The sequence below is a fragment of the Cyprinus carpio genome, chromosome A2, assembly GCF_018340385.1.
Source record: "Cyprinus carpio isolate SPL01 chromosome A2, ASM1834038v1, whole genome shotgun sequence".
In the NCBI taxonomy this organism is placed as follows: domain Eukaryota; kingdom Metazoa; phylum Chordata; class Actinopteri; order Cypriniformes; family Cyprinidae; genus Cyprinus; species Cyprinus carpio.
The window spans coordinates 9610309-9625735 of record NC_056573.1 but is presented as its reverse complement, the minus strand read 5'-3'; the positions used below and the strand labels follow the sequence as shown (position 1 = coordinate 9625735).

Genomic DNA, 15427 nt, shown 5'->3' with positions numbered 1-15427 from the left:
CTGAAGTGAAATTGTGTTCGTCAGACTAGTGCTGTCATTTGTTTCTGAATCAGCAGACGGGAAGTGAAACAAGACGTGCAAATGTTCCTTTGAGGGGAAAATGAATGACTTTGTTTTAGGTATTTGTCATTTAGGTACATGAATATTGATAGAGCATCCTCTGGCAAAGAACCGGTTGAATCACGTTTTGAGAAAACAACAGCATAATTAGCTGAACCGTGTCAATGTCTGAACAGAGCAATTCTGAATGAGTAATAAACAGAAGAGAAGTTTTTTTTTTTTTTTGGTCTGATCTTTGGAGAAGATGAAAATTAAAAAAGATAATTTCTCATCAACATCAAAAGCAAAATCACAAAGCCCTCAGAAATTTCCAAAGTTCTCTTATCCATAAATTTCCTAGAGCAGAAAAAAGAAAGCATGAACAAAGCCTTTGTTGAATTAAATCTGTAAGTATGAGGTAGAGGTAACATTATTGAACAGCATTTCTGAAAAAAATTAATTAAAAAAAAAGTGGGAAACTTGAGATACTATTCTAAAATGAATTATTTTGTCAGACTATATATATATATATATATATATATATATATATATATATATATATATATATATATATATATATATATATATGAAGTACACAGAAACAACATCAAACCATGAACACTTAAAGTAGCATTTTTAATTGTAATTACACTGTACAATGTGAACTAATTTCGGCATGGATTGATTTGAAAGCTTTAAAGGGTCAGTCTAAACAAAAATTTGAATGCTGTCAACATTTACTCACCCCTTATTTTTTTCAAAATCTGCATGACTTTTCTTCTCTCTGTGGAACATGATATTTTAAAGAACACTGGGAACCAAACATTGGAGCCCAGTCATTTCCATTGTGTAGATATATTTCTGAACATATCTTCTTTTGTGTTCCACAGAAGAAAGAAAGCCATAACATTTTGGCACAACACAAAGATGAGTAAGTAATGACAAATGTTTATTTTTGAGTGAACAATCCCTTTGAATGTAAGTCATAAAAAGAGCTAAAAAATATGTCCTTACTCCTCTAAACATTCGACAAGCTAAAACTAAGAGACACAGTTTGCTAGATCAGTATATACTGTCCATAATAAGTATTGTTTATTTAATGTTTTTAAGTTTTTAGTTAAAAGTATTTGTTACATTCTTTGTTGAATCACATATTATAGATGAACACCATTGCTACGCACTGAAAGTTGCACAAACAACATTTAAACAGAGCTTTAAAAGACCACGAATGTCCTTATCTGAGTCCGAGTTTGAATATAATGACAATTGAAATGCTGACTGATATTTCCAGAGGCACTCAACCTCGCACTAAGCACATCTTTTGATTGAAATATATAAAACCCATTATTTCATAGCAATACCACAGCGATTACAGATCAGTGTAACTACAGAATCAAGTTTTCCTCTCACCTCAGGGCAGATCCATCAGGATTCATCATCAGTTTTAATAACGTGGAACAGCGTGACGTTGAACAGCACCTGGTGGCCATTGTTCCAACCGTAAAGTGCACGATCCCTGGCGTTGTAATCCAGCATGGACATGTGAAAGTACTGGTTATGGATGGGGATGTCCATGTACTCATAGGTAGAGGTTTTGGTGGAATAAGAGTAGTATACCTTAGCACCGGTCAGGTGGGAGTTGGTGATGTACAGCGTGCCGCAGATCATGAAGGACTCACCTGCATTCCGTTTGGAGTATTCTGTGTTCCAAGAGTTCAGCACCTGGATGGTCAGAGGATCCAGCTGGCTGATGACTATATTCCCTGCATTCTGATTGGTGGCATAGATGGCCCATAAACCGAGCTCATCGGCCATCAGGTCAATGTCAGAGAATCCGCCCCAAGTGTACGGGTAGACGTTGTGGAAGCCTGCAGACTCAAGTGCTCGTTGGGTCATTACCCGGCCACTTTCAAAGCTGTATCTGACAATGATGTTGCTCTGGTACTTGTTGTAGTACAGGGAGCCATTGTAGACGACATGATTGGTTCCCGCCCAGTGGAACGGAAGGTTGTAGGTTCTTGACTCGACCCCAGCTACAAAGTCGCTAACCGATTTATACTCACGGACAATCTTGTTGTTTGTATAGCTGTCCATGTACCAGACCTGCATTAGAACATTACAAATGTGATGAATAACATTTGAAACTTACATTTTATAAATGCATCATCTAAGGAGCACCACAATATTGTTAAGGAAGTAAAAATCTCATTCATTTTCTCCATATAGAAATTGATTTTTACTGATAAACCTGTTAAGACATCTCACCATGAGCTCTGAGTTATTCTTCAGCAGAAGCCATAATTCAGTGTGATTGAAAATTATCCTTCAGAAACCATTCCAATATACAAACCCGATTCCAAAAAAGTTGGGACACTGTACAAATTGTGAATAAAAACAGAATGCAATATGGAAGTTTCAAATTTCAATATTTTATTCAGAACACAACATAGATGACACATCAAATGTTTAAACTGAGAAAATGTATCATTTTAAGGGAAAAATAAGTTGATTTTAAATTTCACGGCATCAACACATCTCAAAAAAGTTGGGACAAGGCCATGTTTACCACTGTGTGGCATCCCCTCTTCTTTTTATAACAGTCTGCAAACGTCTGGGGACTGAGGAGACAAGTTCCTCAAGTTTAGGAATAGGAATGTTGTCCCATTCTTGTCTAAAACAGGCTTCTAGTTGCTCAACTGTCTTAGGTCTTCTTTATACCTTCTTTATGATGCGCCAAAAGTTTTCTATGGGTGAAAGATCTGGACTGCAGGCTGGCCATTTCAGTACCCGGATCCTTATTCTACGCAGCCATGATATTGTAATTGATGCAGTATGTGGTCTGGCATTGTCATGTTGGAAAATGCAAGGTCTTCCCTGAAAGAGACAACGTCTGGATGGGAGCATATGTTGTTCTAGAACTTTGATATACCTTTCAGGATTGATGGTGCCTTTCCACATGGTGCCTTTCCAGATTCTCTGAATCTTTGGATGATATTATGCACTGTAGATGATGATAAATTCAAACTCTTTCCAATTTTTCTCTGAGAAACTCCTTTCTGATATTGCTCCACTATTTTTCACCGCAGCATTGGGAGAATTGGTGATCCTCTGCCCATCTTGACTTCTGAGAGACACTGCCACTCTGAGAGGCTCTTTTTATACCCAATCATGTTGCCAGTTGACCTAATATGTTGCAAATTGGTCCTCCAGCTGTTCCTTATATGTACAATTAATTTTTCCGGCCTCTTATTGCTACCCGTCCCAACTTTTTTGGAATGTGTAGCTCTCGTGAAATCCAAAATGAGCCAATATTTGGCATGACATTTCAAAATGTCTCACTTTCAACATTTTATATGTTATCTATTTTCTATTGTGAATAAAATATGTTTATGAGATTTGTAAATTATTCCATTCCTTTTTTACTCACAATTTGTACAGTGTCCCAGCTTTTTTGGAATCGGTTTGTACTGATTTGATGCTCAAGAAACAGTTTTTGTGTAAACTGTGAATTTTTTTTTTTTCAGGATTTTTTGCTGAATGGGAAGTTCAAAAGAACATAATTAATTAGAATTTTAAATCACCGTTGTTACTTTTGATCATTTTAATGTGTCCTTGATGAATAAAATTATACATTTTAAACAAAAAAGTAAATTATTTATATTAAATTATTGTGTTTATTTGAATATGTAATTGATATTAAATTAAAGTTATGTATATTTGTATTTTTTCTATCTAATTATTTATTTATTTATTTTTTGCTTTGAATCAGCGTTTATAAGTTGTGATTGATCTCAGAGCTGGTTGGTTTTATCCATGTCTTTGAACTCTTTATCTGAGTTTTTTTTTTTTTTTTCTTTTTTCTTTTTTTTTCTTATGGACAAAAATAATGGAAAGACTAGTTTCTGGAAGCAATGCCGCTGAAAAGCATAACGGCTTTGCCACAGTGTTTGCCCATTTTTCAGTGGCATTGCTTCCACCATTATTTTTGTCCATTATAATGGTCATTATTACCTTTTTGTTCTTAGGTGAAGCCTGAGGGTCTGTCATCCAAGCTCCAAACCTCGTTCCTGATGTCTTTACAGTGATGGGCCCCGTGATTTTCATCAACTTACCACAGGCTGACACAGTAGAGAATGACAAGTAATGTCAGCTGTTATATAAGCATGTCAACACATCTTCAACTTTAAAGGAACACATCCCATACCACACAAGAAAATACCACAAAAAGTCATGTTGAGTTCAACTCACTGAGCTTGTTCATACAGTTTCTCAGTCTTCCCTCCAAGCCGAGAACCCTTTGCTGGAGTTCCTCATAATCATACGCTCCTATCTCCTCCTGGATAGCAGTCAGCACATGTGACAGGTTCCTGATCTCCTCCTTGAACTGGGAAATGAGTGTGGCATCAGTCTTGTACTGCTCCAGCACTGGAATCAGTGGCTGCAGTTCATTCATCTTCCCCTTCAGCTCCTGCGAAACCAGACAGACATTTAAATAGAAATCACATGAGGGGAGATTTGCTTACATTAACAGAAACAGATGCAAGAGCTTTGCACAGCTCGCCTGGTAAACAGCAAGACGTTCTGAACAATGACCTGCTGGACCGAAATTATATTACTGCTTAGAAATAAAACATGACCTTTAGATGTTTACAGGATTTCCAGGAATGCTGAAATGGGGGTGGCCTTTGGAAACGTTTGTGAAGGATAAAGACAAGAAGCTTTTGAGTGGGATTTGATTCTTCATTCTTGGAGAGTAATGGCATGAATGTAGCTTTTTCAAACCATTCTGTTTATATGAGAAAGGACCATTGATTTCCTCTGAGGCATGACTTTAATGGTAGCTCACCTGAAAGTTTTTAGTCAATAATGTTCTTCGGTTCGACTCGATTTGTCTGAACTTTGATCGGAGTCCTTTCATCTGGCTCTCCATTTTCATGACATACTGGAAGTCCCTCTGGGTCCTCAGGTTCAGCACTTCGATTGATTGCGACATGTTCTGAATCTTAAGAGAGGAAGATGGGCTAAAATGAAGTTAGGATTCATTAATCATCCTTTGAACTGCAAAAAGGAAGATGCGATAGATTTAAATTATATTTTCAACTCGTGTAAATCAGCCCTGACACTATGTCTCCAAGGAATTCTACATTTCCATAATTCCACTTAACGCAACCCAAGTAAAGACGGAGAGATCTTAGACACTTACCACAGCTGACACATTCAAAACATCAGATTATGTATCGGTCAACCCTATTACTTCCTTCACTAGCATCCACCAAACAAAGAAAGACACAGATACGTCTTATGGGCCAATAACTATTGCAGAATTTTTACAGTAACACAGAAGAAAAGCGTAGGAAGTAGAAACAAGAGGGAGCCTAAAGAACCCTTCAGGCCTTTTTGCATTACCATCATCTTTATGCTCCTCCACAATCAGCTGCATAGAAGCCTGTGGCATTCTTAATAGATGACAATGGCGAGCAGTCTAGCATAATGCTTTCAAATTGCTGAAATGAGAGCTTTTGTTATCTAAACCACATCTCAATATAAAGCGACTTTAGAGCTCTTAGACACGCATTATGTGCACACACACCTTCTCCAGTAACTGGCGGAGCTGTCTGCTCTTTGCATCTCTGGAGCACAAGTTCTGTTCTGGTGCGACAACCGTACAGATGCAGCGGCCGTCAGCATCCTGCGCTGAACTGTACACCTGCCAGCCTTCCTTAGGTCTGATGGTCTGTACAAACATACACACAGGCATGTATGACATCTCTTTGCAATTTAAAACGACATTCTTAATGTAATGAATTTTAATGTGACATAATCTGATTTCCATGCCTCAAGCATGCTTTAAGCAGCAGAGTGAAACTGAAATGTGGATATTTAGTGAGAACTACAATAAACTTGGCTATTCACTTCAAGTGCTTCATTTTATTATCCTTTATATATATATATATATATAACTTATTACAGTCATTATATGGAGAGATGATTGAGTAAATATGTTAATAATTTTTAAATATGCATATAATTTTGTTCTGTGTTTAAATCTGGGGAGTCTATATTTTAACTTCAAACTTTTGCTTCTGGTAAAAATACCCATAATATTGCTTTCTCCAGAGAAAAAAAAGTCATCTTGGCTGAATCAGCAGAGAAATATGCACAGAACAAGCACAGATTACAAGCAAAAACAGTCCAAAACACTACTAAACAAATATGCTGGTGGATAATGATGTGAGAGGACAGCAGGGGATGTATTTTTTTACTAGAGGAAGTGTTATTATGGATTATAGACTTGTATTTGATGAGAAACAATGGTTTGAAGCTAAAACGCCTTGATAGATGATGGACGCAGCTTTTTTTGCTTAACAAGACATGAATTGATGGACAGGAGTCATGTAGATTATTGTGGATTATTGTGGATATTGTGATGTTTTTATCAGCTGTTCGGAATCTCATTCTGACGGCACCCATTCACTGCACAGGATCCATTGGTGAGCAAGTGATGTAATGCAAAATTTCTCCAAATCTTTTCTGATAAAGAAACAAACTCATCTACATTTTTGGTGAGTAAATTTTCAGCAAACTTTCATTTTTCTATTCCTTTAAATCTGTGTCTCTGACTATAAGACACTACATGGCTTTATTTTAAATCATATAATAAAAGCACAGGAGAAATATTGTGCAGTTACTGTGTATTCCACTGAATATTAATTTTGATTCATCAAAATTCTAAAAGCAATTCAAGCACACGTCACTAAAACAAGGCAGGGCATAAATTGCATGTTTTGATGACAAATAGCTGCCTGTCGCAACACCTTCATGATAAAGCCTCTCTCTGCATTCATCTCCCCAAATTTCCCTAGATTGTCTGCAACAATAAAGGCGCTTTGTAAACACCCACATTCATTTTTTATTTTTTATTTTTTTTCCACTCTCACAGCGGGCTCTGAAAGGCCGGCTCTGGGGATTAGCCTTTTACAGGCGAGCTGAAAAACAGAGTTCTTTACACACTCTGGCACACTTCCTGATGCTGCTGCAACTAACAACTAACTGCAATTTCAGCAAATTGTATCATATCCAAGTTGGATGGGTACTTCCTGCTAGTTCACTGCCATTATGAAATATGAGCAGAGGGATTCTGCTCCTCAAATAAACCCTGCAGCTGGGTTTATTAAGACTGGATGAGAGATCCTCAGGAAACTCTCACTGATACTACAGATTTCTTTTATTTCTGGACACATATGATATGACATAAAATTCATGCAGTTACTTGGGTCTCACATGACAAATAATTGGCTGTGCCTCAACAATGCAGATCAGATCTTGACCCAGTGCTAAAATACACCCATTAGTGATTGTGTACAGATTAATAGTAGTGCTGAGAATAGACTCAGAACACTGAGGAAGTAAAATATTTCCTCATTAAACCATTTTATCAACACCAAATACTGTAGATTACAATTGAACTCTCAATTTAACAAAATATTAGTAGAATAATCATTGATATCAGGTTACAATTGAGTTAAAATGTATCGCAATGTGCATTTTATGTGCATACAGTACATGCTGTTATACTGTATAGTAACTGCATGTAATTACTGTAATTATAGGTTACTTTTGTACTTACTGTAGGAAAAATGCATCTTAATTTGTATTGCAGTGTAAACCGTAATATATTCTAGTATTGTAGTTGTAATAGAAAGGAGACAGAAAAAAATAGGGAGAAAATGCAATTTTCATGATAATTTCAACACGAACAAAATGCACACAAAATGTATTTTAATGTAATATACAGCTCTAAAAAAAGACACCTAATATAAAGAGTGACCAAACACCCAAGATGAAACAAACTGCCAATGCTTTGAGAAATAAGAGAGAATGCTTGCTGAATGCTTTAATGTGCAATATCTCATTCACTACAACACAAATAAAAGGTTTAAAAATATTATCTGTGACCATTTGTTCTGCAACCATATGGAGAATTACAGAAACTCAGGCTTTTCGCTTTTTAAATCACATTTTGTAAAGTATCCCACATATATCAAGATTTTAACCCAGCTTAAGTTTTATTGCATTTTCTTTTCTCCTTCTCGCTGAGGTTACAATTAAAAATATATTATCGCTTAACATAAGTAGCTATTATTAAATACATTGCCAGCTTTGTTTATCACTTTGCAAATATCTCGTTCCTATGACTCACTGGTGTAGTAGGAGCGGGACTCAGACATGTCAAGTTTCTGTCTATGTAAAGTCAGGAAGGTGCGCAGCACTCACCGCGGAAGGGCAGTAGCCGAGCAGAGCGAGAAAACAAAGCGGTTTCAGCACCACGAACAGCGCCCGCATTCTGCCTCCAGTCTCCCTCCCACGTCTCTCTTACAACCTGATTCACTCTCCGATGTTTCAGATCGAGCTTCTTGTCAGTATCTCGGGATCGGGACCCTCGATAGAACCGCTGAAAGTGCGTGTGCTGTCATCGTCGCTCCGGGCGCAGAAAAGTTTGAGAGATGTGTAGAGACTCTCAGCGGATATTACATCATTAGTGCATTTCAGTGCGGGGTTACTCATTCATTAGCCAAACTAAAATATATCAAAGAGTAACTAAGGTATAAAATCACGACTTTTATATCTTTACAATGTAAGAAGTACATTTAAACATAACCAAAATGTCCATTAGATATTGTTCACTAGGGATAGAAATCGAACGATTCTGGCTCCTTAACAATTCCAATAACGATCATTTTAGCAATTTAGAAGGAAATATATTTGGACATAAGAACTGCTTTAAATGCACTTTTAAAGGTGGCTTAAATGTAAAATAATAATAATAAATTATTAAATAAAGCTATATGTTAAACTGAAAAAAAAAGTTGGTTAGGCTACATCATTCATTCATTTTTTTTTTTTTTAAATGATCAATGATTTCAGCAAAACACGTGTATCTTTCTTTCCTCATTGTTATGTGAACAACCATTCTACAGGGGTTTTTAGTCTCACAAGTATAACAATTTCGGCTTCATTTCAAATAACAAATTACTAATATCTTGTGGTTCTTTAAGTGAGTCAGACTCAGAATTCAGCCCGCCTTTACGATAATTATTACGAAACGGAATGAGAAACGGAAGTCCGCCCAATATAACGATTCAGATGAACTCAGATGATGTAACTGCAGCGCGCTCTTAAACAGGACGTTATCATCCCTTGGCAGTGGAAAGAGTACTGAAAAATATAGGCTACTCGAGTAAATGTAGCCTACCATTACATTCCAAAAACATGTAGTGTGAGTAGAGTAAAAAGTACTTGTCTAATAATCTACTTGATACAATTTTATTTTTGACTACCAACTCTTTAAAATACATCAAAACAACACGATAAAAAATAATAATAATAATAAAAAAAATTTTTTAATAAAATAAGTCATTTAGAAACATTAAGCCTGGTTTCACAGACAGGGCTAGATTAAGCCAGCAGCAGGGGCATAAAATGTGACAAATGAGTTGTCTAATTTTTTTTTAAGACTGGACATACAATTTCAAAATTCAGTTACATAAAACCATAGATTAATCTAAGTTAAATCTAAAAATAAGACTGATTACTTATTGGTTAACTGCTAGTTGGTCAAACTCTTACTTAATACACTGTCTTAACATAGAGTCTAAGTTTATGCAATTGGATTAGGTCATAGTTAAATTAGGACAATTAAGAAACTTTTATAAACGTGCCTGAGAAAATAACATTACTGGTGTGCATTTTTGAGACAAAAAAATGGCACTGACATATTTAAGATCAATCAGTGCAAGTTTCTTTCAGTTAAACAGCCCAGACATGCACTTTAGTCTGGGACTAGGTTCAAGCCTTGTCTGTGAAACCTAGGGTAATCAGAATTTGGAGCATACTGTAAACTTCAATGTGCCTTTTCTTACATTCTAGGTTAGTTGCTTGGCAACATGTGTGGTTAGTCTGTCCTTTTTTAGAGGCTGGGTTCTGTCTTCATCTGTTCCTTTAACAAAATATATATATATATTTTTTTTGTTTTACTTCAGCGTCATATCAGTTTACAATAAATGTCAGTGAAATCACACTCATTTAGAGACATAACTGAACAATAAAAATAAGTTGGCTAGTTTGCTTTTAATTGACCAATGCTTCACTGAAACCTGACGGCACCAATTGGGGCCAGAAACAAATGCCGGGATGAGCAGGGCATCCCTGTGTTCATAGTTAGCCATGTTTTGTATCCTTTTGACATTTGTCAACAGTCTCTTTAAATCGTTACTCTTGCATAGTCAGGGACATACAAGTATACTCTAAAAACCTGGTCTCCTTATTGCAGAAGCTGCAGGAGTCACCTTGGTCTTTCCAGGAGGTGCCCCCCCCCCCCCCCCAGCTGCAGACAGACATCTCAGGGACTGTCTTTAGACCGCAAGCCAACATGTGTCAATGGGTAGAGAAAGAGAAAAAAAAAAATCAATAACCATGCCCCAATGAGCAGTTATCTTTTTCATTATTCTATGCATATACATATGGGCACATTCTCCACACTTAGATAGAAGAAGGGATGAAATAAAATACAATCAGCTAGTCATTATCGCTAAATAAATCTTGTCAGGGGGAGTTTTGTTTTGTGTAAAGTGCGGGTGACTGTACATTATCCTGCTTACACAAAAACTCATCAAATATATATATATATATATATATATATATATATATATATATATATATATATATAAACACAAAATATTGTTCTTGAAATTATGATATAATCGTACATGTATATTAAGCCTATTTTTTAGCTTTCACTAATAAACTTCAACATACAAAACCATTACATTTACATTACATTTACATTTATGCATTTAGCAGACGCTTTTATCCAAAGCGACTTACAGTGCATACAGGCTAACATTTTTTTACCTAACGTGTTCCCTGGGAACATTAACCAGATAAACACTACAACAAAATTATTAAAGGAGTGAATTAAAATTTGCACTCATTATCTGTACTTCCTGGATCTTCTGCAGTGAATGGGTGCCATAAAAACAGTTGCTTTTGAGAGTCCAAACATCTGATAAAAACATCACAATAATCCACACAACTCCAGTCCATCAATTAAAGTCTAGTGAAGTGTAAAGCTTTGTGTTTGTAAGAAACAAATAAATCAAGGCATTTTAATTTTATCACTTCTTGCCAAAATACAAGTCCATAATTTGTAACACTTCCTTTAGTGAAAACGTCCATTCCCTGTTGTCCTCTAACATCAAAATCTACTGACATAACTGTTTTCACTTGTAAACACTGTTTGATCTGTACATATGACAACTTTTTTACTGGAGAAATCAATATTATGGATAGAGGACTCACATTTTAGCCAGAAGCAACTGTTTAAAAGTAAGACATCTTAATGATAGATTTATTTATGCCAAACATGCAGCTTTTCACTTCACACGATATTTACTGATGGACTGGAGTCATTTGGATTGCTTGTGGATTACTGTGTTTAAAAAAAAAAAAATAATATATATATATATATATATATATATATATATATATATATATATATATATATATATAAATATATATATATATATCAGCTGTTGTTTAACAGTGGTTTCATTAATGAAACGAGTGATGTAAAGCTACATTTCTCCAAACCTGTTCCGATGAAACTAAATGACATCTTGGATGGCCTTAGGGTGACAAAATTTTCAGCAAATGTTCATTTTTGGGTGAGTTAATCCTTTAAAACTGAGCCCTGAAGTATTCTAGTAAAGTATCCCATGTACTACATAATCGCTATAATTAATAGAAATAGTGAATTTACAAAAGAAGAAAGAATGAAAGCTGTTAACCCATAAGGTCAATTGTCCTTGAAAGCACTTGTCACAGAAGCTCACAGAAGTCACTATCAAACCAAGCAGCTTTCTTTTGGTCAAGCTGGATAATCCACAAAAACACAGGCACTTGACACATGCACAGTAAAATGTTTCATTCTTTTCAAATGCGATATGTCTTTATTTAAACAACATTTGTGGAAACTCTGGAACCCTCTCACACAAGCGCATGTCAAAGCAGGTGGCTATTGTTGTTGCTGTCTCTAGTAACAGTTTGTTGTCATGCCGACTCCTTTGGGCCAGTGTTATAGCACTTTGTGGACAAAGTAATTAGCGCACACACACCAAAAAAACAAAAAAAAAAAAAAAACAAATTATTTTAAATTATTTTATCCATTTTTTTACTCCTGTGGTTGTTTCCATGCTTGAGCAAGCTGAACACACAGTGAAAAATCAGAATTTTTGCCTACAGTACACACATTGTATGCTAATGATGACATTTACAGTATGTCCGATGCACTGTACGAACACCCTACATTGGCCTTAAGTATTTATTTTGGTATTTATTTGATGCCTTGAAGTGAATTTTCCGTCAATGGTCTTTCTTTAAGTTGTTTAATTGAAGAAAGGGACTTTCATCACAATATTGTGGAAGATAAAAGTCTGATGGTGTTTCATAGTATGCTTAATAAATGGTCTCCTCTCTGACACCTGTTTCCAAGAGCAGTGCTGAGGTTGCACAGGTGCGTGCGCAGGGCATTTGCTTCCCTCAAAAGGTCTTCACTAATGGCCTGGTTGCCTTTGATTATGGTGCATGTTGTAGTGGCTTCAGAAAAGCACAAATAGATTTTGAACTAAAAGAGACTTTGAATAAAAGAGTGAGAAAAACATGGAGAAAGAGGCCGCTGTGCACTGAGACACTGACCCAGCAGGCTGCAACGTACATTTCCTGAATCACGCTAACACATTAACTCTGGACACGTTTGTGTCTGGCATCTGGCCACAGCTGCTGCCTGCTAGAGCTCTGAATGAAAGGTGTTCCCAACAGGAGTGGGATGCCAGATACACACACACACAAACAGAACATTTACGAAGAGACGTTATTCATGAGCTGGAGCGGCTCACCAGTCATTACTCAGACAGGAGCTGTCTCAATAAAGGCAAATAAGCTTTGCTGATTTATTTTGGACACTTAGGCACATCAAACATGGAGGCGGCAGGGAAGCCAAAGATAATGGACTTTCTGCTTGTGGAACATTTGGCTACATCGCTGCTTTTCTCCCAGTAAAGCTTTGTATATGGTATGCCATGTTTAATGTAATCCACATGGCATTGTTGTACCCATCAATACCCCAGAAAGAATTACAAGAATACAAAATAAGATATATTTTGTAAAGAATTAATAGGCATGATGAACCCAAACAAGATTTAAACCTCTGCCAGAATTTTGTGTCCTGTGAAATGAACTAACTGTAAAATATATCAGCCGTGACTAAAAAGAAAATGTAATGATGATTAAACAAGTTCCAGATCTGGATAAGAGCAGTGACTCACAGCAGATAAATAAACACTTTTGTCATGTGTTCTTGCTCATCATTTGCTCTTTTCTCCTCCTCCAAATCTGTAATTCTCCCTTTTTCTTGCTCTGTTTGACTATATTGTTGAGTTATGTATTCATATTTTCTTTTTGGTTGTCTATGGCTACTTGGTTACAGGCTTAATAAGTACATACATTTTCCTAACAATTAATTTAAACCATCGTCCCAAATATACACTACCATTCAAAAGTTTGGGGTCAGTAATTTCTTCATCATTATTATTATTATTTAGCATGAATGCATTAAATTGATTTGAAGTAACAGTTAAAAGATGAATAAGATTACAAAGGATTTCTATTTAAAATAAATGCTGTTCTTTTGAACATTCTATTAATCAAAAAATCCTTCAAAAATATTATTAAATAATTCTAGACATTTTAGACACAGTATTGCCAGTTACATTGTATTTTTGCTCTGCTAACAGAAATAGTTCCAAGAGAAGTCACTGTCGAATGAACTGTTGTGTCATAGAGCAACACACAGTAGTGGTGTTTCGTTGCTGAATTTATCAGTGTTTTGAACAAATTGGCTAAGTGTTGATTCCAATCACTTGCACACAAAGACAGTGAGTGGTCTTCATTTACTGGCGTAACTATGTAACCAAAGAGAGACAGTAGATATATAACCAAAAGGTACCTTTAGCTGTGACTATATTCTGCAATACAGATTTAGCTTATTTCTTTTATAATATATATATGTAAGATATGTAATTTTCATTACTAAATTGTGATGTAGGCAGTACGGTTCTACTGAGTATGTTACACAATACTAATACTAAGACTTCTGAAAGTTGAATCTTTGAGGAAAATGACAATCACTTTTATGAAGTGATCAAGTACCTTTGAAGTTTGGAAGGAATGAATAATGCAATAAAGGTATTTCAAGACAATCATTCACAAGTAGCTGGCAGGAGCTTTTGATGTGACGTCCTTCTGCATTAAGCTTCAGCATCCTGAGTACTAGGTCTGCACAGCTTTCACTGATGCTCCTTTTAGAGTGTTCAAACAGCTCAAGAGGATGATAGCAGCTTTTGATTCAACATTCCACAGCTGACTACTGATCAGTCATTTTGAACAAGAGTTACACTGTTTTGTGGTGGCCAAAGGAAAAACAATTAGCTTGTATATACTAATAAGTATTAACCCTCTGGAGTCTAAGGGTATTTTTGGGGCCTGGAGAAGTTTTGTCATGCCCTGACATTTGTGCTTTTTTCAGTTTCTTATAAATATCTAAATGGCTAAAGTCTAATCTCACACCACTGTAATCAGCACAAACGTTAGGCTATATATAATATGTGAACAGCATGGGCTACATGATTGTGTTTTTGAGAAAAAAAAATGTTATGCGTGGTTAGTGAAAAACTAAAAATGTTAAATCACTTGAATAAGGCAATAAAAACACATACAGAAAATTGGTTCCCAGGAATTTTGTAGAACTGGAGCTTGTAGCCTAGAATTTTTTTTTTTGCTAATGATGTGAAAATCACTTGTTTACTCACTTACAGAAAACAATATATTGATTTAAATTTTCTAAGAACACTTTTTGTTGGTAAAAGTCATATGCGAGTAGGCGTCAACTATCATGAATTCACACCTGAGAAGACAAAGGCCTGCATAATGAGCTGCATAATGAGCCATTCAGTCAGCTGTGTCACTGAGAGGGATGAGTTACAAGAAAGAATGGTGAGGACAAAAAAATAATGTATATAATAATTTTATGTTGTAGTTTATTTAGAATATATTTAATTATCCCACAACAAAATTTAATATTCACATTTGAGTGCAGTTAAACAGTTTATTAGGAAAAATCAAAGCTGACTTTCAAACTGAATTTTTTTGCATCATTACTCCCAGTCACACACAATCCTTCAGAAATCCTTTTAAACAATCTTATTTTCTACAAAAAAAACTTTATCTTGTTATTATTATCATCATCATCATTATTATTATTATTATTAGTTAT

General features: G+C 35.6%; 1 protein-coding gene across 1 annotated transcript; it reads right to left on the bottom strand.

The window, feature by feature from the left end:
• Positions 1-656: 656 nt before the first annotated feature.
• On the bottom strand, positions 657-8579 carry olfm3b (olfactomedin 3b). The gene is made up of 6 exons (XM_042771759.1): positions 8314-8579; positions 5630-5773; positions 4886-5041; positions 4288-4507; positions 4051-4157; positions 657-2142 (listed from the first exon to the last, which is right to left on the bottom strand). Exons 1-6 carry the CDS (start codon positions 8380-8382, stop codon positions 1465-1467), a joined length of 1374 nt encoding a protein of 457 aa, XP_042627693.1. The 5' UTR covers positions 8383-8579; the 3' UTR covers positions 657-1464.
• Between the last annotated feature and the right edge of the window lie 6848 nt (positions 8580-15427).

Coding starts and splice junctions, on each gene's coding strand:
- olfm3b (XM_042771759.1), bottom strand. CDS start 8,382: ATGCGGGCGCTGTTCGTGGTGCTGAAACCGCTTTGTTTTCTCGCTCTG. Junction 5,774..8,313: donor TCGGCTACTGCCCTTCCGCG/GTGAGTGCTGCG, acceptor ATGTTTGTACAG/ACCATCAGACCTAAGGAAGG. Junction 4,158..4,287: donor AAACTGTATGAACAAGCTCA/GTGAGTTGAACT, acceptor CTACTGTGTCAG/CCTGTGGTAAGTTGATGAAA.